The sequence below is a fragment of the Lytechinus pictus genome, chromosome 8, assembly GCF_037042905.1.
Source record: "Lytechinus pictus isolate F3 Inbred chromosome 8, Lp3.0, whole genome shotgun sequence".
NCBI classification, from domain to species: Eukaryota; Metazoa; Echinodermata; class Echinoidea; order Temnopleuroida; family Toxopneustidae; genus Lytechinus; species Lytechinus pictus.
In genome coordinates this window covers 34835208-34861625 of record NC_087252.1, presented here as the reverse complement: position 1 = coordinate 34861625, position 26418 = coordinate 34835208, and the positions used below count along the sequence as shown (strand labels likewise).

At 37.3% G+C, this 26418-nt stretch overlaps 1 protein-coding gene across 1 annotated transcript in view; it reads right to left on the bottom strand.

Moving 5' to 3' along the window:
* Positions 1-26418, bottom strand: part of LOC129266484 (protein turtle homolog A-like) — an 88648-nt gene that overhangs the window by 17722 nt on the left and 44508 nt on the right. Inside the window, exons 3-5 of the mRNA XM_054904339.2 lie at positions 20454-20723; positions 10222-10509; positions 9486-9636 (exon numbers count right to left, since the gene is read on the bottom strand). Of these exons, the coding sequence (XP_054760314.2) occupies positions 9486-9636; positions 10222-10509; positions 20454-20723 (709 nt within the window). The remainder of the gene's footprint in view (positions 1-9485; positions 9637-10221; positions 10510-20453; positions 20724-26418) is intronic.

The following is a 26418-nucleotide window of genomic DNA, read 5'->3' as shown; positions in this document are numbered from 1 at the left end:
AAAAACGATCCGATTTTGTTGAAAATTTCGACAAGAATCGTGATCGGAAGACTGAAACTTGTACGGTTCAGTAAGTGATCCATCAATCAATCTGAGAAGGCGACAGCGGGGCTAATAAAAGCCACGGTCAAGTCACCGGCTTAATAATTTAAGCCAAGCCGCAACCATGCAAACGTAAGGAATGCGAGATAACTCAGAAGCCCCCGCGTGGGAGAAGGCGCCCAGAATTCGATATCTGTCTCAAATGCGTGAGGGCAGAACATCTGCAGAATTCTGATAGAGAGCTGTGGCAGGACGTTTCCAGCGGTCCGAAAAGGACATGGAACGACAGAGAGTAAGGTTGAAGTAAACCACTCGTAAGGCAGTCAATGGGTCGAGAAAGGCGACTGAGTGCCATTCTGTTAATAAGAAAATGCCACGGACCTGCTGTCTATGTAGAATAGAACAGTCTGGTCAAAGCAGCTCAAACGGGCGTGTCGGAGAAAAACGCGGCACGCATCACGACATAATAAGTGTGATAGACAGCGGATCCCTTTTGTCCCGTACTAAATAAAACACCCGCCCGAGGGTGCAGTGCCCGCGGCGGGAGAGGTGGGCGGTGGTTTGGCTGAAGCCACCATCGCCGAGAGGGTCCGTAAGACTAGGCTACGATGGATGTCCGCTGAGCGGAGTAATCCCTAGTCGCAGCAAGCGTACGCCAGAGATGAGCTGGCGAACAATGTCTCTGTCATGATCTTACGTGTAAACGATGATCAAGAGATGTCGGTCAAGATGTTCTGAACCAACAGACAACGCCAGACATGATACCTCAACAGTTACGTTCCCGACGGAATCGAGTGAGGTAACAACGGCCCTGTCCTATCAAGGTTAGGGACGGAAACTGGCTAAGAGTGTCTAAGTCCTCGCTTGACGAAACAAGCGGAGGAGAAAGGCGACTTGAGGAAAATAATCACCAATATTTCCCTCAGTCTGCGATGAGAACCAGTTGTTTACGAAAACAGCCACAAGGCCTGGTTTCTCTGGTGATCGCAAGGGCAAGCACCGCCGGCGCCGGTTGCAACAGCATGGAACAGTCCGATATCGGTAAGATAAGGAGTTCCGAGAAACTGCGGGGGGCGGCAAAAATGACGCCCTAAGCAGCGGGGGATGAGAATCTATGCTTCTAAAAAGAAGAACTCCAGTGAAGTAAATCACTTTCATGGAGGGACTCATCCACAGTCGACCCGAGAGAAAGCGGGTCGTGGTGATCGTGGTTAGACAGGCATAAGTATGCATATTACATTTTATACATAAATGTATATCCACCACGATTACATCATCCTCGGTCACGCAGTGACCATGGTCACATACATAGCATGGAAGGAGGATGAAAGCAGCCTGCGAGGCGACTCAAGTGTGCCGATTGAAAAAGCTTCTAAAAAGAAGACAACTCGACACACGGGCACGGTAAATCAGTCAGTCCGCAGCCCGTCCGAAAGTGCTCTATTTTATTCAGCGGTATGCATAGCCGTCCGTGGTTATGCATACGTAATGAGCTGTGAAGACGAACTTTCCGATCGGTGTTTTTTGCTCTTAGAATCGTTTATTCCTCACAAAATTGGTCTTATTTTATAGATAAAACTTTGAAATTTCTGATCAGCTAAATAAAATGCACATTTAATGTATTTTGAAGACCGATATTTAGCTTAGAAAAAATGATTTTTTTCAAGAAATATATGTGAATAAACAGAGCGCATTTTTGCACCGAAATTACACTTGCGTCAAATTGATATTATAATCAATATAAAGCGTAGACATTCTTCTTTACGACTGAAAAAGAATTATGAAATTTCATGATGTAGCAAAGTCAGGAACCACAAAAAACCACGGCAATGTCCATCGCAAAATGATTGGAATTGCAGTAGAATTGCCGACGCGTTCTGATTGGTCAACAGCGGCGCACAGACTTGCAACATTTCATATAGCTTAAAAAACCCGGAAGTAGTGTAGAAGAGATCGATGGCGAATTGCGTAAGCGCATTGTTTTGGCGTGTGCAAGGACCCTGGTTCGAACCCGCCGGACTGTGTTTTTTTTTTGGGGGGGGGGGGTGATGGGGATATGTTTATGCTTTTTCTTTAAATCATATTCCTTCATCGTTCCTACCCAGCTTTATTCTCTTTTTACTTTCATGTGAAGTTCTATTTAGGCCTGTATTTATTCAATCATGGAGCTGTTAATAGCTCTATGATTAATTCTTACTTCTTCTTAATCACTGCTTTTGATTTTCAAGTTCTTGATTACACTTATTTGGGCAGGGGTGGGAAGGGAAGTGAGTTAAAGGTCAAGTGCACATCAACAAAAAATTATTTGAATAAATACAGAAATTTCCCTTTTTTAACACAAAACAGTTATATACACAAAACAATGGTATGCAAATAGAGTTGATTATGTCACTCACATCACATTACTTTTTAAATTTTTGTTGCATTTTTATTATATAAATTTTAGCAAATTTGATCTAAAAAATCTTCCTCGAATCACAATAGGTTACATTTATGGAAACTACGAATGTTAATGGAGGAATTAAAATCCCTCTCAAAATTTGTTAATGAAAATTAAGATAAAATATACATGTCATGTACATGTATCAAACAAAAAAATACACAAGAAATTAGAGTGCTTGTGACATAATCGGGTCTGTAATTTGCACATTGACCAAGATGAGCATATAATTGTTTTATAAAATTAGGCAAATTTCTCAATGTCAAAATAGTAATTTTTTTAATTTTGAATCATAGTTTTTATGAAATTTTCTGCAATACTTTATTTTTCTTTAAATTCAAATTAATTTTTTGGTGGGGTGGACTTCTCCTTTACTCTTTGCTTGGAATAGGGAATGCACATTAATATTTATCCACGAACAAAATTGTCTAAACATATGCAAATCCGTAATTGGACACATGCTCACTTTCCTTTCATCCAGGCCACTCCCTCACATCCACCAGGTTTACAGTCTTATAACAAAAATGATGAATTAATTATAATACCATCACACCATAGCTCCATGATCACACAACATTCATACAGTGCTTCACAACAAATATTTCACTTCTGTTCATATATGCAATAATTACTGTGGAAAACAAAAACAAGGCGTAACCACATTCAAATACCGTTTAAAAGGACAAATATACTATACCTTCGAAAAAAAAAATTGTGAACATACATGGCACTTAACCTTCAGCACATTAGATAACATATAACAGAGTTGCTTGAGAACAAAATATGATTATGGGGCATTGCAAGAAACTTATGTTCAATTTCAATTGCAAATCAACTACATGTTTGTGTTTAATCAAAGGACTTACCCTTAATTTTGGAATGTGTGATTGAGTAGAAAGTTTCTTGCAATGCACTATTAGTAACATTAAAAATGTTCTTTGGTTTTGAATTGTGAATTTTTATTTTTGTCAAGCTGTATTCCTGTCCAAGTCAGTATTCTTAGTCCTCCCCAAAACTGGGCTCTAATTTTTTTGTTTCCAATATCGATAAAGATAAATTTTCTGTTGTATCAGTCCAAAATTTGCAAACGAAATAAGGGCTTTGTCGAAATCATGGTCTGACCATTATAGTACATGATGGACTCTCCCAGAATGAAGTAGCAAGCAGAGACCAGAGTCAGCAAGTATGCAGATCTGTGTGTAGAAGAGACAAAAAAAGAGAGAAATAGTCTAAATTACTAAATAACCATTCAAAGTATGAATTATGTTACATGTACGTCAATTAAGAGACTAACTAAGTTAAGTCTAAGTACTGTCTGTGACAGCCACAATTTTTTTATTTGAACAAAATGGTTTATAAATACTACTGAGTACGGTAGTACCAGACTTTTTAAGTTTGACTTTAAACTGTTTATAGTCTCTAGAGTAGACTGTCTGAGCTAATCATCATTTAATTCTTAACCGCAGCCTGGGCTGGGCCTGGGCCCGGGGCAAAAATCATCATGGCCATGGGGCTCAACTTCGACTAATTAAGAAAAAAGGTTAACAATTTTCAACATAAATCAAGAAATATCTCAATCTATAATAAAAACTTGATGGAATTCGGAAACCTGATAATCATTGAATAAAACTTTAGAAGGGATCTACTTATTAAGCTTCGTTTATATTGAGTCTTAATTAAAAAAAAACAAGTCCACCGTCCACAGACACATATAATGCGAGCCATCTGCCATCATTACAGAAGTTTCAACGTATGGGACCAAAGGCGAAATTCTACCAACCCACGACGAACGTAATTTTGGCATTATTTCGCGCCATCGTGGAGTGAACGAGAAGGTTACTTCCGGGTAAAACGTAAATTTCTCGATTTTTCGGGTATCATTTTCTCTAAAATAAAAATATAAGGTGAGTTTGCGTCAAGTTGGTTCTGACATATTTTGAACAGTGACTTTTCTTCTTTCTAAAAAATCCTGATCGAAACAATTTGGTTATGTAGCAAAGTCAGGAACCAAAAGTGAAATTCCGACTACAAAATCGCAGTTAAAATATTACTAAAATAAGCATCAATTAAAGAGGTAAAAATGGCAGGTTGAAAATGTCGAAATATGGAAAATTATATACCAAACTGTAGATGAAGGTCTTGAGAATAACTTACCACAATTCGTTTCGACGTAAACTGAAGTTAGCGACCAGTACAGAGCTATAACTTCAGCCCCTCCAATTCAGTGGGAAAATCAAGCCAAATTGATCGCACGTTTTCCTTCGGAGACCGCTAGAGGGCCGCTGAATAAATTTCCGTGAATATGCTCATTATCGCGCGAGCTGCGGTCTGACTGAAATGCATCGACCGTAGCCCACTCCACACGAGGAAGCGGCGGAGACGCCCGCAAGCTTGACCCACATAGAGGGCAGTCTATCGGATAGACTGTTTGAGCTCGACCGATGGCCTGGTGGCGGACAGTTTGGTGTGAATTCGCCGACCCGGCACGGTGGGTGCGTCCAGGAAGTAGGCATAGAAATGCCGACAGAAAAAACCTGGGGCTTGAAACAAGCCTGAACGCACGCACACAGCCGACAATCTAAAGAGATATATGGCTGTTTCTTTCCACCGAGATGATGCTTACCCGACCGGGAAAGACTCAGGGAACAAGTTGTGAATGTCAACAGGAGGGGTATCTGGCGTATAAATAGCCGATTCCCTCCGGGCGTTCGGTGCGGGTGCTGCCGGCGGGGTCCGGGGGGACGACCGATGATGGCAGCTCGGGCAGGGCTCGCACGAGCCGCCCGAATACGAGACAAATAGGTTACAAAATAACCATAATGCACCGGGTGGTGAAGGCATAGCGATTATTAAGTATAGGAGAACTATTAATCGCCGTGACATTCAGATCCGATATTTATGCTCATAAGCTCGGCAGAGCTACGAGATAGTGAGACATACCGCTGAGCGGTGATGGTGCTAATATCGGAGTCGCCCTCACTACAGCGGCGATCGCTGGAGGACGGGTGTCTGTACTAGCCCTGACTCTAACCTTGCAAGGAAGAGAAGGAGTTAAAAGTAAAGACAGGGCATCCTTACTTTCGTATAGAAAGTGAGGTTCAGGCCAAAAGCTGACGGTCCCGTCGCCTGGGCGGACGGTCCGCGGGCGTGATAGGTTGCCCTCTCAAAAACAGCCAAACATTCTCATGAGAGAAGGAAGGCATGCGGTATGTTAGAAAATCTTACCTCCAATCTACAGGCCCGCCTAGGGGGTAGAATGGAAAGAGTTACCGCTGAAAGAGCCGTTGCCGAAAGCGATGCCCGGTCAAACTGTGAGGCTTGACGTAGAGGGCGAATTCGGGAGTACCTGCATATTAATGGGGGATACCCATGCAGGTGAACTCGCTGACGGCTCCCCGGAGTGCGGGCTGGCGGGAGAAACTCAATCCGTTCAATGCCCGTCACCGGCAATAAGACCGACAGAAAACAGTCAAGCGGCTGCAGCGACCAACCAGCGACATACGAGGGCTTGCCGACTTGCTGGATGAGACCCATACGTCAGCAGCACCTGTGCATATCATGAAAACACCCGTGCGGGTGAAAAGGGCCGGCAATTTCAAAGAAAAGGGCCGGTGGCTGGTGCGAGGCTGTTGATAAGCCCAGCCGTCGCGTAGCGGCGGTCTGTAATGACGGAGAACACGAGGGTAAGAACCCGTAATGCTCGGGACGTGTTGATGCAACCTGTAAGGATGCAACGTCCAGCCGTCGGTCATCGAGAGCTTGCCGACATGTTGGCTTGAAAGCCGTATGTTGGAAGCACCTGCATGGAAACGGGGTCACCGTGTAGGTGAACAGCGTTTCGATAAAAGCCCGGCGTGAGAGGGCAGGTGATTGCTTGAACCGCACAGTGCTTGGCACGGCGGCTAAAGCTGACATGAAGCGGGAGTCTGGTGACATAATGGGGACGATGCCCGTATGTCGATAACACCTGTGTATTAGCGGGGATTTCCCTTGCAGGTGCGTGAGCCGGCAAATCATGAAATTGCCGGTGACTCTCCGAGGTATGAGATGGCGAATGTCTGCTTGGCCTGCCCGGTGCTTGACACGGCGGCTGAAGCTGACATGAAGCGTGGGGGAATTTACCCGCACTGCTCGTGGGCGTGTGAAGCAACATGAGAGTTGCGACGCGTGACCCACAATTATCGGGAGTCTGGTGACATAATGGGGGGCGATGCCCGTATGTCGATAACACCTGTGTATTAGCGGGAATTTCCCTTGCAGGTGCGTACGCCGGCGAATCATGAAATTGCCGGTGACTCTCCGAGGTGTGAGATGGCGAATGTCTGCTTGACCTGCCTGGTGTTTGACACGGCGGTTTTAGCTGACAGAGAGCATGAGGATAAAAATCCGTGATGCTCGAGGGCGTTCTGTTGTAACATGAAGTTACGACGCCTGACCATCGGCACAAGAATTAGAAAGAAAGGGTCTGCCCGCGAAGCGGGGTTAGCAACCTAGAATTTCTTCTTCTTCCTCTTCTATGCGGCCCCCGCCGGGGGGCAGAATAGGGCACAAGAGACAGGGGGGACGTGATATCTCGCATGAGAAAAATCACCCAAATCTGATCAAGCCGTTTAGGCACATGAACGCTAATTCCACGGTTCCACCTTTAAGGGCACGTGGACGCGATTCCACAGTTCCACCCTGATCAGATAATCGTGAGAATGACGGAGTCGAGCTCACGTGTCTCTAGCGACTAGGGGCTGGTAGCCCTTTGCTAATGCTCCCTGAAGGAGACTGACAAAGCATCGAGCCTAGTCTGTGCCGGGAAAAGAGTCCCATGCTCTTAACCCGGACTTGGACCCGATAGCCGGTGGGCAAAGCAGCCCTGGAGGAGTGAAGTTTTCTATACTAGTACCACACTCCCCAAAATAGGTTCAGGTCCCGTCGAGGGAGCCTTGGCTATCACCTTTCAGGCACGTGGCCGCTGCGCCACGGTTCCACCCTAAAACGCTCGGGTACGTGGGCGCGGTTCCACGGTTCCACCCTCTTGGGCACGTGGACGCAACTCCACGGTTCCACCCTCCTTTTTCCAAGGCACGTGGACATAACTCCACGGTTCCACCCTTTATAGAGCCCATCGCAAAGGGTCTCACTCTCTTGCCCTCATACTCACCGCCGCTGATCACGGGAACAATAATACCATGTTTGGTTCTCTCCCAGCGGCAGGTTTGGAGTCATCAGGAGATGAGTCAAAAGAGCTCATCTACCTGGTAAGTTCTTAGCTGAAAGAACAAAAGGAGGGTCGAAAACAGAGAGGGGGCGGAGGGGTGGGTGGACAAGAAAGGTGACAAAGCAAGATCCTTATCAGAAATATTAATAATAAAATTAATAACTTCGGAAGAACAGGATCGACTTCTTAAACATGAGATCAAACAAAGTTAAGAAGCTGAAGTGAGAAAAAAAAACTAAGTTTTTTTTTTTTTTTTTTTAAATCAATTACACGTACATGTAAACATGACGTTAATTAATTAAAAACAGAAACGTCTAAGTCCAAGGACGAAGAGCAGGATCAGCTAAGAAAAAAAAACACAAGTTTTTTTTTTTTTTTGACAAGGGTCAAAAGAAATAAGTAAAGGAGCTGATCTGAAAGGAAGAAGTAAAAACTTACTTCCCTTAAACTGGAAAGCCGAAAACTCATTAGCGAAAACTTTTTTAAAGGACGCTAATAGAAAACAGGGGGGCTTCCCAAAAAATTTTTAGAGAAATTTTTTTTTAAGACAATAAGTCTAAAAAAAAAATTTTCAATACAAAAATAATTATTAAAATTAATTAATAATTAAACAATTAACCAATTGGTTAATTAACAATTAATTAATTCATTAATTAATCAATCAATCAATTAATCAAACAAAAACAAAAGATTGATTGAGACAATCAACCAACTCACAAAGGAACAAGTTGAAAACAAGTTTGAGAACAAACAAGGACGACGCTCCTATCTGTCCCATAGCCTAAGCTGTGGGGAGGAAATAAAATCAATTCAATTCAAGACGAGGCAAAGGTGCAAGTCAAGAATAATAAAGAATTAAAACGATTTGGCGTCGTATCAATGCCTGCGGCACGCAGGAATAGTGCGTGGAGCTACGGGTAAGGGAAGCGGAAGCAACCCGTCTGTGAGAAAACGAAACTGACGTTCGGAACTCACAAGTTTATTTAAAGAAAAACGTGAATAATAACACGAATGCTCCATGCACTATGATATAAATGAAATCAATCTATAGCCGAAAGGCAAAGGATTGAAATAGGCTGTAAATACATAGATAAATATGTAAACAACGGACACTTTTTATAGAAAAGTGGGAGTGTACTTAGCTAACGTCTGCTCACGGCGGCAGGCGAAAGTAAAAGAGGAAATGGACGCCTTTTTGCGTGATGATCTTGGGATAGTGCGTGCGTAGGGAAATGCTGCGCGCGCGCAGGAAAAATTGTGTACTTTTATTCGGCGTGCAAGTTAATCGTAATGAACTAGCAAATCAAATGAGTATATCCCAGTTATTGATGTAAATTATATAAATTCATATATTTGCATTCAGATTCACAATGAAATCAAACACAGGGAGGATTTCACTGACTATTTGTTATAAGCTACTGAAATCCTTGCATCTGATTGGATAAGAACAAATGAGTCAGTGAATATCACTGATAAGACTAACCATGACTAGATTTATTTCTTAACAGATCATGTCAATTGTAGCAACAATTAAAATAACCCTTCTCTTCTCCTTATCATCAAAATCCAATTTTCTTGGAAATGTTCATCTCTCCTTAGACCAAATTGCATAGTATAAATAAAGATAGTCCTCTATTTTCATCATAAAAATTGATCTCCCCCAAGCCAACTAAATTGACTCTGTGATGATGTCATACATATATGCTCTTCTTATTTCCTTTGATTGTTTTCTGGATATACTTTCCTGGCAAAAAAAAAATAATTGAAAATATCTCTGGATTTTTAGACACTAACCTGCTCGTTTGAGTGATTCGAATTTCCGCCTCATCTTTTCTCCATATGGCGTAAAGAAGGGCGGGGTTGGCGCTGGTATTACATGGGATGATCGCATCCTCTCCATGAGTTGCATACACTATGGTTGGCATGGAAACGACTTGGGCAGCATCTGGAAAAAGAGAGCAGGAATCATGGTAGAATCATCAACTGTCGGCTTGTTCACCGAGAGTCATTACAAGATAATGAGCAACGTGTGACTAAGAGATATGAGTGGTTCAGAAGGGTTGTTGCTCCTTTGTGCACTTTGAAATCAACATTGAAATTATAACTAGAAATCAAAGAAAGAAAATATCCACATACAGTCTAAAACACAGATTACTACCCCATAATTAAAAACCATTGAGGGCTATACTGAATATGTTTGCTACTTCTGAATGAGTTTTCATTACAGTTCAATGTACTTCATCATTTTCAAGTTTCAGTGAAAATTTATCTTCGAGAGACCTACCAATCAATGTCGGATCCAGTTTCTAGATTATTTTCATTTCCATCAATTACAGCCTTAGCAAAGAATCAGTACAAAGTTTCATAAATCAACATTTCCTGAAAAGAACTTGATTGTTGCACATCTGGTGAAATCACCTTGATGTTTGTAATTAAACAACTTTTCAAAATGTGTGTTCTTCGTCTTAATTTAATATCAAGAATTAAAACTAAGCCATCATGATAAAGAGCACTTTTCAATGATACTTACATTGCACATCTAAAAAGGCACTAGCAGTGGGTGGGATCCCTATACCATTGGTAGGGGTGCATGAATATATACCCCTATCTTCCCTCTGTGTACCCCTTATTAAGAGCTCTCCAGCAGCATTAACCTCAACTCTCTGATTAAGCTGCTCAACATTCTGAACTAGAAGGCCTTCATAGAACCATTGTTGAGTGAGGTTATCAGGAGAAGCTAGGGCCTCACAGGTAAGGGTAGCTGACTGTCCGAGGGTCACTGACGTATCTTCAGGTGGGACAAAGATGTATGGTGGTCCTACAGATGAAAACAAATAGAAAAATCATCATTTCACAAATGAAGGTTTTGAAAATGGCATTAAAGGATCCTACGATAAAGGGTGAGTCAGGAGAGGGGGCAAATTGACCAAGGCAGATATACCACTCTGTTTATATGTATACCAATCATAGGAGATACTGTAAGAAGAAGATAATTTGACAAAGTGGGGTTTGACAGACATAAAAGAATTCATAGTCCTTGGAAACTTCCCCAGGTCGGCCTAAACTGGCTGGGAGCAAGAATGGTATCTTCAGAATTCAGTAAAGGAGCTACGTCTTGTTCTATTCATTCCAAAAACAATTTGAATTGAACCTAACAGCAATCTACAGTGACTCTAGTTACAAAGGGTGTTTTTTGACAATCAGGAACCATGTTGCCCTATCAAGAGGTTAAAGGTAAAATACAGTAGTTGCAGCAAACAATTATTTCATGAGAGATTCTTTTAAATTAAGGTTAACTGTCGAAATATAATAATACATCTAGATCTGGTACATTCATGTAAACTAACATCTTTGTAAGATCATGAAATCTTAGCTCAAAATCAAAATTCTGATGATCACTAACACAGAAAAACATATGTGGGACAGTGTATTAATATTGCTTCGAAAAGTACCAGACATTTGATGGAATTCCGTGCTTATTTTGCTCCTTTCTCAGAAATTACGCATTTTCTTCCAGAGCTATTTGGCACATATTGTTTATTTATACATACAAACACTTTGGTGGTAATTTCATTGGATTCTTTTCGAACCCATTTTGAGATCGTTACTACAACTGGTATCTATCTTGAAGGTATTATTGTCAGATTGTTCTATCTTAGTCACTTTGAAGAATTAAGAAAAAAAACTTTTCTTTATGACATCTGTCGCTTCTGGCTTGGTGATCAAAAGATCAAATCATGATTCTTCATGACATTGTCTTCTGTGCCTGATTTGATGGATTTTCCTCAAGGAACCCATTTCTCATTTTTGCTCTAATACTATCACTGTTTTTTTTACACCTGTCCAATCAGAAAATTACCCGTAAATAATCATTTGTTCATATCTCAAATGAAAACGAAAATATGTGATAATGCTTCATACCTCTTGAATAACGAAGTTCTCAGATTTTATATGTGAAGTAAGACTTTGGTATTACTTTTAGTAAATAATTTTTCTTGTCTCACACAATATAGTCTTGTAATTTCTTTCAAATAGCAAACATTGAACAAATCACTGCTAAAGATTTTTGAAAAGTAGCTACAGGTATTTAATTTTGGTGTATTTTCACACAGATTTTTCCACAGATATCTATAATATAGGAGAGGTTAATGGGACATGTCCCACCATGGAAACCTTCAATTATCATCTGAAATGCTTCTATTGTTTTTAACTTGGCGCCTGGTGCAGAAAAGTTATGGTAAATTTACCATCCAATGGTAACTGAGTATTGTTACTATGGTAGATGCCATTGGATGGCAAACTTTCTATACCATTTTCTCATGATCAAAATTTTCTTAATTAGCTCTGTACAATAAGTGGGGCTAAGTGGCATGCTAGCCCCACCTATAGTCTGGGGTTAAACCCTAAAAGGATTGGCGGCCATGATGCCCCCCCCCCCTCAACGCTTCGCGTGATATTTCCCAAACGCAAAAAGTTAGCACCACAAAATTTTATGACTTTTTTCTTTACAGTCTTGCGCAACTTTTGAGACCAAATTCGCGGAAAATGGGTATAGCATCGCAACGCCAGGTGACTTTTTATGAGACAATGTCATGCCGAAAATGGCTTATTTTTAGACTTTGTGTACAAAGTCAATGGGAAATGAAATTCGTAAAAGGGTGATTATTTTTTCGTTCTAATTGGTCTGCTTAATTAAGGGTTTCATTTAGTTGTTAAATGGTCTGTAATAATTTCCATTGAAAACACAATGAAAAACAAAAGATGAAAAAGCAGAGAAATACATAACAAAAAAATTGACTTTTGTAATTTTTCTTTGTGGAAACCTATAAATTAGATAACAAAGATGAAATCTGGAAAGAAAGAAGATAATTTGAAGTGAAATTGAGTGTTAAATATGCAAATAATGTATTTTAAAAATAAATTTGCATATTCTATTCAAATAAAAAAAAAATTATTTTCAGAATTTTTCTTTAAACTGGCTTGTAGTTTGTGTGGTAAAGAATGTGCGTGCCAAATTTCAGCGCGATCGCGCGAATGGCGGCGAGATCAGAAGGGGGCCATCATGCCCCCCCAGTCCTCAATACTTCTCAAATAGCCCAGTCCTTTTATTACAGGGTTAAGCTAATTTACCCCTTTTATAAACCCATCCTCCAATTAGCCACCTAAGAGTAATGCGGATAATTCAATAAAAATTGCGTTCACAAACTCCGAAAATAATCCGCACTATTTTTACGAGCGCCCGTCCTGAAAAAGGCAGATAATCGTCATGACAACTGCACACGCCCCTTCCGATGCGGTTGTGTTGGAAAAGGGTAACCTTGTGACCGCACCATGGCAATTATCCGCATTATTTGGAAATGCGTTCATAAAGTCAAAATCTGGTCCCGATGCCGCTATTATGCGGATAATTGCAGCATCAAAATAATGCGGATAACTCTGGTCCTCCTCCGATTTTACGACCAAATTAGTCCACTCTCTGTGCTCACGATGTTTTTGCAAAGTGGGCTAAAGTCTGGGGTTTAGAGTCATCAAAAGAATAGACCCCCCCGCCAAGGGCAAAGCACCTTGTAAAAGGCAATGGAGTTGTAATATCAGGTACAAGTACATCTTTCTTCCCCAATTTTACTTCTTGATTAGTCTTTCAATTAATGCCTCAAAAATGAAATAAATCATTATCATCATTTTTATATAAAATGCTTATTTGCCTGTGAAACGAAAAAAAAAACACTGCTGAAATGTGTTGAATAGATCACACTGAAAGATATTTCCTTGAGGGATGGTGTGTTTGATAGAGTGTGAAGTTTAATTAGTAAAGAGCATGTCATTATCTAACGAGTATGTCTCTTGTTTTGGACAGCTTGACATGGAAAACTAATCATTAATTTGGGAAGAGGATTCACAAAGCTACTCAAGCTCTGATCAATACATTTATTGTTTTCTTCATTTCCTAAATCATAATCAAGAAATTAATCATTGGATTACCAATGATTACTGTAATGAGGGTAAAATGATTTTGTTTTTCTTGTCCATTTTTGTATGAGTAAGTCATTTAATACCTTGGTCACATTTGCTCTACAGCGGCCGTACGGCGAGTCGAAAACAGCTGTTTTATTAATTTTGTTTCAAACCACATATATGTGGTTGGACAAAAAAATGTTTAAACGGCTGTTTTCGACTCGCCGTACGGCCGCCGTAGAGCAAATATGACCAAGGTATAACTCTGCATACCAAATGAATTATGGATGATGAAATAATTTTTCAATAGATATTTTTAGAACCTTGCTATTCTTCCAACAGTACTACACTGTATTTTGGACAAAAATTTGTAGTAAAACAGTAATTCAGAAGCAATCTAAGACACCGTTTTCACTACCTTCCTAAAACTAGTTTACTGGAAACTAGTTTAACGTGTAGTGAGAACTGTCGAAGCGATCTTGGAAGCGATCTTCCAAACTGGTTCAGAAAACCACTTCGCGATGTAGTTTTCAAGATCGCTTTGGCTCGTTAAACTGGTTTTAGCGTGAGGACACAACCGTTCTTCGGGAAGCGCGCTACTCAACACGCCAGGTGTAGAAAGCCTACGCTGCGGTTTCGAATTTCACGCAAAACGTGTCACCCCACTGAGAGTATTTCCATAGCAACAAGATCGCTTTACGTGAAGTGATTTTGAAAACCACAGTATAGGCATTCTACACAGTGTGTGGAGTAGCGCGCTCAAAATGTGCGAAGATCGCTTCCCGAAAAACGGTTGTGTCCTCACTTACACTAAAACCAGTTTAACAAGCCAAAGCGATCTAGAAAAATACACCACGAGGTGGTTTATGAACCAGTTTGGAATATCGCTTCAACCGTTCTCATTACACGTTAAACTAGTTTCCACTAAACTAGTTCCCACTAAACTAGTTTTAGGAAGGTAGTGAGAACGGTGTGTTTCCATCACTAGATCTCGAGAGGCTTTCATTTCATTTTGTATGTTAGCAGAAATTGATCAACCATACTGAAGATATCCATTGCTAACCATGCAATACTAAAGCCCACCATCCCTAATCTCTAAGACTTCAACTTACTTTCTATTTTATCAATTACTTTAATTCTAACTTATTAGTACTGACAGAATGCAAATTTGTCATGCATATACAGTAAAAGCTCCATTGACCACATGTAAAAACATCAACAAAACAACAACAACCACAAGGGATGATTTCTCTCTGTGCATGGACTATTACACTTGTGTTTATTCTGTATTAACTTTTGTTCTCAAATGACTAGTGATATCTGGGCCCCGTCTTACAAAGAGTTGTGATTGATCTAATCAATCATAACTCTATGAAAATCCATCAGTGTCATAATTTTTTTTTACAGGAATTGTGCAAAATGTCCTTTGTAAACAAAGGAGAACACACCAAATTGTCAAGAAATCAATGAATTTATGGATATACATTTATAACTAGAATTTTTTTGAACAAACATGCATTTTATATGTTGACTTTGCTGGCTTTCCATAGTTGTGATTGATCAGATTGATCGTAACTCTTTGTAAGACGGGGCCCTGGTGTACTTCCACTCCAACTATTTCAACTTCTTTTCTTTTATTTGGGGCAACAATTTCCTTCTTTCCCTGTGTACAAATGACATGATTTAGTTTTGATATGTGTGTGTACATCAGAGCTAATAGTAATATAGATACTGACCATTAATTAGACAAGGTGCACTTAATAAAACAATATCCTCCAAACTGTACCTCTCCTTTTAAATAATTAAAAGAGCTATAGCTTTATATGAGACTTCTCGAGACTAAACTATGTTATGTATTATAATATTAATGGCATCAGTGCAAATTATTTCTCCTCTTTTGTATCTAAATCTATACATTGAATATTCAGTTTCAATTTTACAAGGCCTCTTTTCATGAAAACCTTTTGTTTTTGTTTTTGTTTTTGTTCATTCTATTACAGTGGGAAAAAGGAAGAATACCCAAAAAACAAATTTATTTAGAAGTCAGTTATAGACTATAGGCACACCTGCATATGTATTTTCATTATGACACAATTCTTTTTCAATCAATACTGTTTATATGTACTAGCTTTTGATTTCATTTACTGATTTAGTTGTAATTTGGTAAGTAAATTAAATAGTACATGAGAAGTTATGAAAGGTAATCATATTTTATGATTACCTTTCATAAATTTCAAATTTCCCACATGAGAGAAGTATATTTTGTTGGCAATAAATCTATAGTATGTACTGTCCAACCAAATGTAATTCATGTAACTTGGTTTTATAAAAGACAATTCTAGTCCAGCAATACCAAACTTAAATGAAAGTGTAGTCATAAAGAGCTGTACATTTTGTTTGACAATAATCAATAACAAAAAAAATAATAATTTCTAGACATGTCTAAATGAGCAGTAAAAAGGAGTATAATGCAGGGAAAGATTAGGAATAACAATTGATCAAATGATTGATCGATAAAATCTACAATTTTGTTTCTATTTTTCAATCTGTAGCTTTAAGGCGACCGCACACCTTACGACTGGTCTGCGACCCGATTTTGGAACAAATCACGTTTTGCTCATTATCTGAAGATGTGAATGGAACATATCATTTTATTTGAGGTTAGAATTAATTGAAATAATTATATTATAACAATTTTGAAAAATTGCAAGCCCTTATTTTGGAGTAAAGTCCAAATTAGTTTAAAATCGTAGCCAATCGTAAGACTGCTATGACGTCATTACGACTAGATATTAAATTCGCTTTTATTCTAAGAATGATGATAGCATAGTCACAAATTTGATCATAGGTATTCGTACGATGATTTCGAACATTACACAGTAACTTATTCCAAGTCTCAATATTAGCATCAAATTCTATTACATTTTATTCTGAAATCGGGTCGGAAACCAGTCGTAAGGTGTGCGGTGGCCTTTAGGAGTACATGCTGTCATTTATGCAGAAATATATCAACACAGAAATTCCTACTTTTTGAAAACCTGAAACATGTTACAAAATAATCATTGTTGTAGTTTTTTCACTGGGCTACAGATCGTCATTGGAAATAGTCCCATGATACATCACTTCTTGCAATCACATCTTATATGCAACTGGTTTGTGTGTGTGTGTGTGGGAGTGAGGTGTGCGGGTGTGGGGATGTGGGAGGTATTCAATATAGTAAGATATCAGTTTTCCAAAGAATTACTCTCCCAAAACAGGTTTACCAAGATATCCTATCCTAGAAAGCATCAAAACAAATTTGTATGGGCTCTTTTGTGGAACTTTAGTGAATAAAATATCCTTCATATGACTTCACTTCTTATTCTATTTTTTGAAACAGACTAGCCACTTATGGTATATACACCTACATGAAATGAAGCATAATTTCAATTTCCCCAAGACCAATTGAAAACCCAGAGAATCCTACCCACTCCACTCTTTGTTGTAGCAACAATGTCAAACTATACTTAATATGCTTTTTCTTTGACAATGAAACATAAAGGAAGCTCCAAAAGAGATAACTTCTCTAGATGGTTCACCTGATAAGGTCCAAAGTCAAAGAATTACACACATAGATTTGAATAGGAAGGCTGCAAGATTGTGATCTACCATATGCCACTATTTGAGCTGGTTTTGTTTCTGATTATCTGTATTGAGAGAACTAAGAGTAGTTATTCATCTGGGTGAACAATAAAAAAAGTTTGAACTAAATCAGAAAATTCAAAGCTTCATTATGAGAGGGAGAAAGAGAGAGAGATAACGAAACCAGCAGACTTTACTGAAAGAAAAACGTAAGCTGGATCACATAAATCGTTGTCAGTCTGGTTTTGATGAGTGATCACGATAAGTAACAATAAGAATAAAGAATTATTAATCAATAAGATGATTGAAATCAAAGATTAGACTGAAAATATTGACTCCATCGGACCATTCAAGTACAGACTAAATAGGAATAACAATGTGATGATTTTTAACGTCTTATTGTAAATGAGAAATGATAACACACAAATGTTATGGTTTAGGGCAACTCAGGCTAATCATAACTGTTTGTAAAATCTGAATCAAAAGAGAAAGATTAATGATAAAAATCTCGGTTACACTATCGCAAAAGGAGATAAAAGATGGAATACGTTTTTGAAAATTTAGATGGATATCAAATTGGTGAAAAGTTGACAGATTTTTAAATGCATAGACGAATGATTCAATAATTATCATTATTTGGAATTGTCCCCTTCCTTAGGAATCAGTCTCTCAATTCCTTTCAATTCATTAATATCATAAATGATTATCCTTCTTTATCCCTCAGGAGTGAGTAAGGGAAGTAAAATTAACGAAAGAAACAGAACACGTAAAATTGTATGGATCATTATTCATTGAATGCTTGACAGAAAAGGGAGAAAGAAAAATTAAATTTATGCAAAAATGTTGAAGATTCTCTGACTTACAATATATTTAAAAGAAGTTTAATGAGGATAGATATCACCCAAAGTGTGCTGTGGCCAATGTAACTTAGTGGCTGTTCAATTGATGATGATTCTAATTGCTATACTAGTTACATTACACCAAAATCAAATTGTTTCTCATTTGAAGGTAAAAATCTGATGAAAGTTGATTATATACAACAATCACCTTTCTCTTTGTATGTTCTGTTGAAAATTAATAGAGTTCAAATTCTTATGAGCCAGTATTATGAACTCTGGTTTAACTTCAACTATAGTCTATAGTTGTGATTTAATTATGGATACTGGATTGATGCCATATATATATGGTGATTGAACAAAGTATCATCATATTAGGCACTGAAGGGCATTACTTCTTGAAATACTTTTCACAACAATTGAATCTTAGGAAAGATCCCAGTTAACTCACAAGAAGCAAGCAGTGTAATCAAATGTTTATCACTTGACTTCACATGAGTTTAGCCTAGGCTTAAAGGTCATATCCACCCCAGAAAAATATTGATTTGAATAAATAGAGGAAAATCAAACTTGCAAAATGCTGAAAATTTCATCAAAATCGGATGTAAAATAAGAAAGTTATGACATTTTAAAGTTTTGCTTATTTTTCACAAAACAGTGATGTACAAATCAAAATGAGAAAGTCGATGATGTCCCTAACTCACTATTTCTTTTGTTTTTTATTGTTTGAATTATACAATATTTCATTTTTTTATAGATTTCACAAGAAGGACCAACTTGACTGAATCATATAGTTTTAATTAATGCTCATTCCACATGTTCAGGGAGGAATTAATCGTTGTTTCACTCGACAATAAGAAGGAAAAGAGAATATTCACTATTTCATATAATAAAATACAAAAGTTAATAATGAGTGGATGACGTCATCAGTATCCTCATTTGCATACCCACCAGGATGTGCATATAACTGTTTTGTGAAATTAAACAAAACTTTAAAATGTCATAACTTTCCTATTTTACATCAAATTTTGATGAAATTTTTATTCAAATAAGTTTTTTGCTTTGGTGGACTTGTCCTTTAAATTATGGTTAAAGTTAAAGTGGAGTCAAGAATACAACCAAAGTAGCCCAGTTTGATTATAACTCAAAGAACGATGAACTGATGGATTGAGATGACTCATCCACCGTTACAGAAGGAAATAAAAGAAAATAAAATCACAACAAAGAAACAAATTAATTAAATCGAAACAAATAATAGGATTGGCCAGCTAAATAGGCCTGCATAATAACATAACAGACAGAAAGGCCTTTATTCAACAACATTTAACTAACTACCACATTTAATTACTCAATGTCGAAATACCATGGCCAACAGATTAAGAATCCAATGCATAAGCTATACAGAGCAACTGTAAACAAGCTCATTTGCATAATTAGTTTGAAGCCATAATGCAATTTCAAAATAAATAAAGGAAAAGGGAAACCATGATTATTATTATTGCATTAAACTAATGAGGCTTGGAGAACTTCGCCTCACAAAAAAATGTCATTTGCTACCCCACTGCACATGAAACACAAATAATAATTCTCAGGTTATTAAGTGTGACCAAAATTCATTATCCAACTCACAAGATTCACGCCTCTGTGATTTGAACAACGTTGTTTGTATGGTAATGGTCTGGCAGAACTCTAATAATCACTGATCATGCTGATATTGGAAGTTATTAAAGCAGATTATACCTCACACTAATTGAATCCATGGATAACTCCATGTAACTATGCTATACTTCTAGTGCTACATGGAAAGTTATTGCACCATACCACAAAATATGGTCACTTTTACCTGAAGAAATATAGTGTTAAAATGCTGAGATTAGCAAAGCCTGTGCATCAGGACGGAGAAAAAATATATATGTCACCTAAAATATTTGTTCACAGAGAGGTTTTTTTAATCTTCTTATACATCCATTCAAAACAGCTTCATTACAAATTTGACACAAAGTTTCTTCATTATTAACAATATAATTTGGAAATGATAATTCATTACATTTAAATGAATTTAAAAGATGAAACGATGAGAAATAAAGGAAAAAATATTCATTTAATTTTGAATGGTAGTTTCATTACTATTTTTACCAGCATAGTATTTTTATTTTGTTACAGGGAGAATGTAAACACAAGCCTAGCTTTTGATCATTCCCCATCGATTTCAACAATCAATTCAAAATAGCATATTACTTTAAAACCATAAAATTATAATTTCTAAATCATTTCTTTGTAGCATTATTGTTTCTTTAATGAATTGTGTATCTTTTATGTTAAAAATTTGGGAAAAAATAAATAACATTACCTTCGACAACAAATCTTGTATCATTGGTGACATAGCCTTCACCGTTTTCAGCCACGCAGGTATACGTGCCGACATCACTTCTGACAACCCTCTTTATTGTAATGGTATCACCCGCCACAGTGATACGGCTATTGGATGTAATAAGCTCACCCTGCCTCTTCCATTTGACTACAGGGAAGGGCACCCCATTAGCTCTACACTGGAGGGATGCTTCACTGTCTTCTTGGTATACCACATGATCAGGAGGGGTTGAGTTGAATTTGGGGGGACCTGAAATGAAAACAAAAAATCAATAAATCATATCATCTCCTTTAGTTTAAAGAATATTTCTCATTGCTTTAGGAAATGGGGTGTTAAAATGATAAAGCTCACTATAGTATAGATCTTGAAAATGTCATATCTCGAATCCAAAAACATGAAGCTCTGCAGTTAAAGGTATTGTTTAACTTTGTGAGCAGCCAATTTAAAAATTCCCAAACCAAGATGAAATATGTGTTCAAGAGCATGTATTAGAACTGATAAGCCCTGAAAACAACCATTATTGAGAATGAAAAGCTAAAACTACAAGGCAAACCCCGATTTTGTAAATAGGCGTCTTATAGACGCCTAAATAGTACACATAAGTGTATGGGATGAAATTAAGATGGTGTTTTCGGTCACTTTATATTTCAATTTTTGAAGCACTAAATAATTATTTTCGAACGCAATTTTTTCTGGGCTTCATTTTTGTAGCATATCACACACACAGGTGACAAGTGTGACCTTCTAGCTCAGATTTTTTAAAAGTCAAACCAATGTTAACCAATCACTTTAATCATAAAACAGTTGTACTATGACGGATTGTATATACTACAATATACATTATTTGACAAAATCTATCATACAATCAGTTGCAAAGTTTTACCTGATAAAACTTTAGGGCACCTACAGAGAACAATAGTATACAAATATACCAGGCTTTGAGTAAAGTATAGCGGGAATTATTCATTTGAGGATTAATAATTCCCTCTATACTTTTGAAATAAAGGCCTGGTATATTTGTTTTATATCCTACTTTGATAAGTTAGAGCAATAGATCTTGATAATCTAGTTCTTGTACTCGTAGTTCATCCTTTTTTAATCCCAACCAAATATAGAAAACCCGCTGCGCTGACTGACCTAATTTTCCTGAAGCCACTTCAATTTTGGTCTATATTTTCACAGCAACAAATGAACAGAACAACACTTTCACTTTCATAAATTTAAAAAGAAAGATTTTAAAAAATCTGCACCCTAATTTTCAATTAATATATATTTTTAGTGGTTATTGTTCAGATAGACCATAGAGCTATTCATCTTGGAGAATTATGATCAGCAAGCTTAATTTTCAATCAGTTTTTCAAGGCGCCAGGAGATTACAATTTTGTTCAAAAAGAAAATCAAAAGTGTTTGTCTACGATTGAATAATGCACAGCTTGCCAACACGGATACATCACACAGCATAAGCATGCATTATAAAAAACTAACGGCTGGAAGCGCTTTGTAGAAAACATCACGCAATACATGTCGCCACGTTGCACTAGAATGTGTCATAATCATGGCCAAGCTGATGTAGCCAGTGGCATCTTGGCATTTCAATTAGTCCAGCAAATGATTACATGTTTGTACATCAACATACATACATGTAGTGCACCCTCTTTCTCTGAAGGAAAGAGCATCTGGCTTCATCAGTTTCAGGATTCATGAAAATAATACATGTACCCTACAAAAAGGAAAGAAGTTTGGGGAGATATACAAATATTTTCCCCAATTTGTGATTTGTATCCATCTGTAATTGATGTATGTGATGTACATGTAGATAATATTACAAATATTACACAGAAACAGAAACAAAGATTAGCCCCCCCCCCTGGCTTCCACCCCTAAAAGAAAAATCCCCAAAATGTGCAGAGGTAGCTAGATGTCACCAATGTCTCAGAAAATATCACTCTTGTGAAGGACAAGTTCACCCAACAAAAAGTTGATTTGAATACATGGAAAAACCCAACAAGCCAAATTTCACAAAACAGTTTTATGCGCACCCTCATCAGTATGCAAATGAGAGGACTGATGACATCACTCACTATTTATTTTGTATTTCATTATTATGAAATATGAATTATTTTAATTTACTCCTTGTTATCATGTGAAACAGTTTTATTCCTCCCTGAACATGCGGAATTTCAATTGTTTTAATATTTTGTGGTTCAGTCAAGTTGGTCATTATTGTCAAATCTAAAAATTTTTAAATATTGTATAATAATTAAAACAATAAAAAAAGAAACAGTAAGTGAGAGACATCATTGACTCTCTTTTGTGTATAACTGAGTTGAGCATATAACTGAAAGCTTTCTTATTTTACACACGATTTTGATGAAATTTTCAGCATTATGCTTATTTGATTTTTCTCTACTGATTCAAATCAACATTTTTCTGGGATGGACCTTAAAATCATTTTAGTCAAGTTTTCTTTTCTTAATTAGTAAGCCTTGAATACCCTTCTAACAAAGGAGGATTATCTGCAAAAGCCGGGGGAAAACATTGCTCTGTACTGTGCCATTGAATAGGAAACTACCGTAGATAATCAGCACCTCATGAATGCTATCAAGTTTGGGCTGAAATATACTCCCACTACTTGTTGAAAACTCTCCTCACAACTTCTTGTGTAAAAAATTTAATAGAGAATGATGATAATTTGATATCTATGCATTATAGCACACAGATATTAGTGTGTAATTTCTCAAAAAATAATATTTTGTGCTCACTACAAAAAGTCCTATAGATGTATTTGAAGTTTGTTTTGCATGAATTTCCATGTAGATCTACATTCCAAATTTAAATATCAATTTTCTTTTTATTAAGAATCAATTCGTCAGCATTCATCCAAACCGTCGTATCGGTCAATTTTGGTCAAAATATCGATTTCGAGATTTCTGCAGAAATGAGATTACAAGTCCTATTCTATTCATAACTAAATTTCTAGGCAGCAATTTATTTTAGTTTCTGAGATATGAGGGGATTTTCACGGCGACGCCATACAAATTTTTAATAAAAAATGTGCAAATCCCATTGGAAACATGTACTGTAGCAGAGCGATACAACGTTTTGACTAACCGCAATTTCAATGCGCGCGGTCAGCCAAACTGTCACATCAGCCATATGCACTGCATTGACTTTGCACATGAAAAGCGATACGACGTTTTGACTGACCGCGTTTTTGTACAGGGGAAATCTAAACCGCTCAAACCGAAATCACAAGCATGGAGCTCTTTTGCGATATTTTCTCTGATCCTTGGATTTGTATAAAAATAAGGATAAAATTGTCAAGCAATTTCCTTGGTCTTTCCAACCATGTATTTTCTAGCAGTGAATATGTTGGAAGTCTGGAGAACTAAGTGTGAAAATGATAGTAAACTTTTCACTTATAGTCAATATTCTCTGAAATGGGTTTGCATTGTCGTATATGGATACGATGGTTCGGATGACCGCTGACGAATTGTTCATTAAAGGTATTGTTTAACTTTGTGAGCAGCCGATTTAAAAAATTCTCAAACCAAGATGAAACATGTGTACAAGTGCATGTATTAGAACTAATAAACCCTGAAAACAACCATTATTGAGAATGAAAAGCTAAAACTACAAGGCAAACCCCGATTTTGTAAATGGGTATCTAATAGACGCCTAAATAGTACACATAAGTGTATGGGATGAAATTAAGATGGTGTTTTCGGTCACTTTATATTTCAATTTTTGAAGCACTAAAAAATTATTTTCGAACGCAATTTTTTCTGGGCTTCATTTTTGTAACATATCACAGACACAGGTGACAAGTGTGACCTTCTAGCTCAGATTTTTTAAAAGTCAAACCAATTTTAACCAATCACTTTAAACTTCAGATTTACAATAAATACCAATCCTAAAGGATGCTCATTCTAGCTAATCTCCCCCCCCCCCTGAGGCCTTGAAGATGGTCATTCTCAGGTAACATCTCATTAGTGAGTCTAATGATAGGCTTAATGAGACTGCTATAATCACAACAACATATTCAAAAGGGATTTATTTCCATAGGGGATTTAACCAGATTTCTTTATCCAGGATTAGTGGTTGGGACATGAGAAAGGAAGCTATAAAAAAAAAGGTTTGAGTGTATTGTGATGTCACAATAGGGGTATTTTAAGGGTTTAAAGGCGGGATAGTACAGGTAATGTATTGATTGTACAAGTTCTTGAGCAAGAAAGGCATGCAATTAATGTACAAGTGCTCATGGAAATACCATTTTAACATGTTTACTTCAGTTCTTTAATGAGCATACTTGATAGCACACCTGCAAAAAGACAGGTAGTTTTATCAATATTCTTGAGAAGATTATTAAAAGGAGAAAATCTTGCTTTTGTAATTTTGACTGAAAAGCACAACAGAAAAAAGGGTGATAAAATAAAGAAGTGAGAGGATGTGAGCTAGACAGTGATCCCTTTACTCTGGCACAAGACAAAGATAACCAAACTAGTTCCTTTATATCTATCAATATTGTTACTTTCAGAAACAAAATAAAATGAAAATAAAAAAGGCTGACAATCATAACAGAAATACTTGCAAGGATCAACTCATAATCTTATAATACTTGTTGCAGTAATGATTAAAATGTTAAAATGATTCAAACGCAAGTATATCAATAACACACAGAGAGAAAATAGAACAAGGGATAGGTGATTTATTGAAACTTTTTCTTCTTCTTCTGGAAACCGTCTGGTGTATTGTCGTACTGGTGAAGTGCAGCATGCAAGTGTATGTACATTATTCGATAAAAAATTGCTTACAGCGTGCAAGTAAAAACAACCACCGTTATTAACGGAGCTGGGTCTTTTGTACCTCTTGTTTAAAGATGTGTAGAGAGGTACAATTAACTGTGCTGTTGGGGAGGGAGTTCCAAAGTCTTATCGAATCTGGGAAGAAGCTCCTCTGGTAGACAAGTGTTCTGGCAAACTTCACATAAATGATCTTTTTTAGTCCCTTCATTGAGGGGTGAATATTGATACACAAAGAGCAAATGGGTCTTTAAAGCACCTAAAAGAAGCAAAATATCACTGCAAAGGTGGGAAACTAAAGTGAGGTACACAAACTACATGTATGTTGCAAAGAGAAAATACATGACTAAGAAATGAGAGATAATAGTGAATTGTAACATCCCAGCTTAACAAAACTCTGCTAAATCTCAGAACAAGTGATGTGAAAAGAAGAATGCTGAAAGAAAGTGAAACTGTGGTTTTAATAGAATAACCTGAAAGGAAAGACATCTCCAACAAAGAATTGCCACAATTCAATTGACTTGAATACAAATACAGCTGCAATAAACTCATAGGATTATCTTATGTCTTGTCTATCTACCACTTGGCTTTAGATGGCTGAAACCAAAGTGTTGAGAATAAGAAGGGTTTAATAGTATATAGTCAGTTACTGGGATTCAAAGTGAGAAAGTGTAGTTCTGGCGATAAATGCTGATTTATTTTATTCAAGAGCAAGAGAAAATGAGTGAAAGAAAAAGCACAAGACAAAGTGAAAGAAAGAGTTTTAAGATAACAGAGAGGAGTGAGTACAGGGGGGGGGGGCAGTCAGTATACAGTGCGTATCAAAAAAAAGTTTACACTTTGAAAAAGACCTGGGAATTGAAAAATATACAACATGTGGGTAATTTTTTCACATATATTCTTGGGTTTGGGTCTCATCTATCCAATGGAAGTAAAAGTTTTGACAGAATGTTACACTTGAGTGACCACTGTCCATTTTTGTAAAGCTCGCAGAAATCTGTTTGCGCAGAAATGCTTGTTTTCACGCCTGTGTCAAGGGGAAAGGGCGAAATCAAACTTACCCTGCGAAACATTTCATATACATTTCCCTTGCCCTTTTAGTCAATTGAAATAAAACGAATACATTCAAGCATTTTGTAACA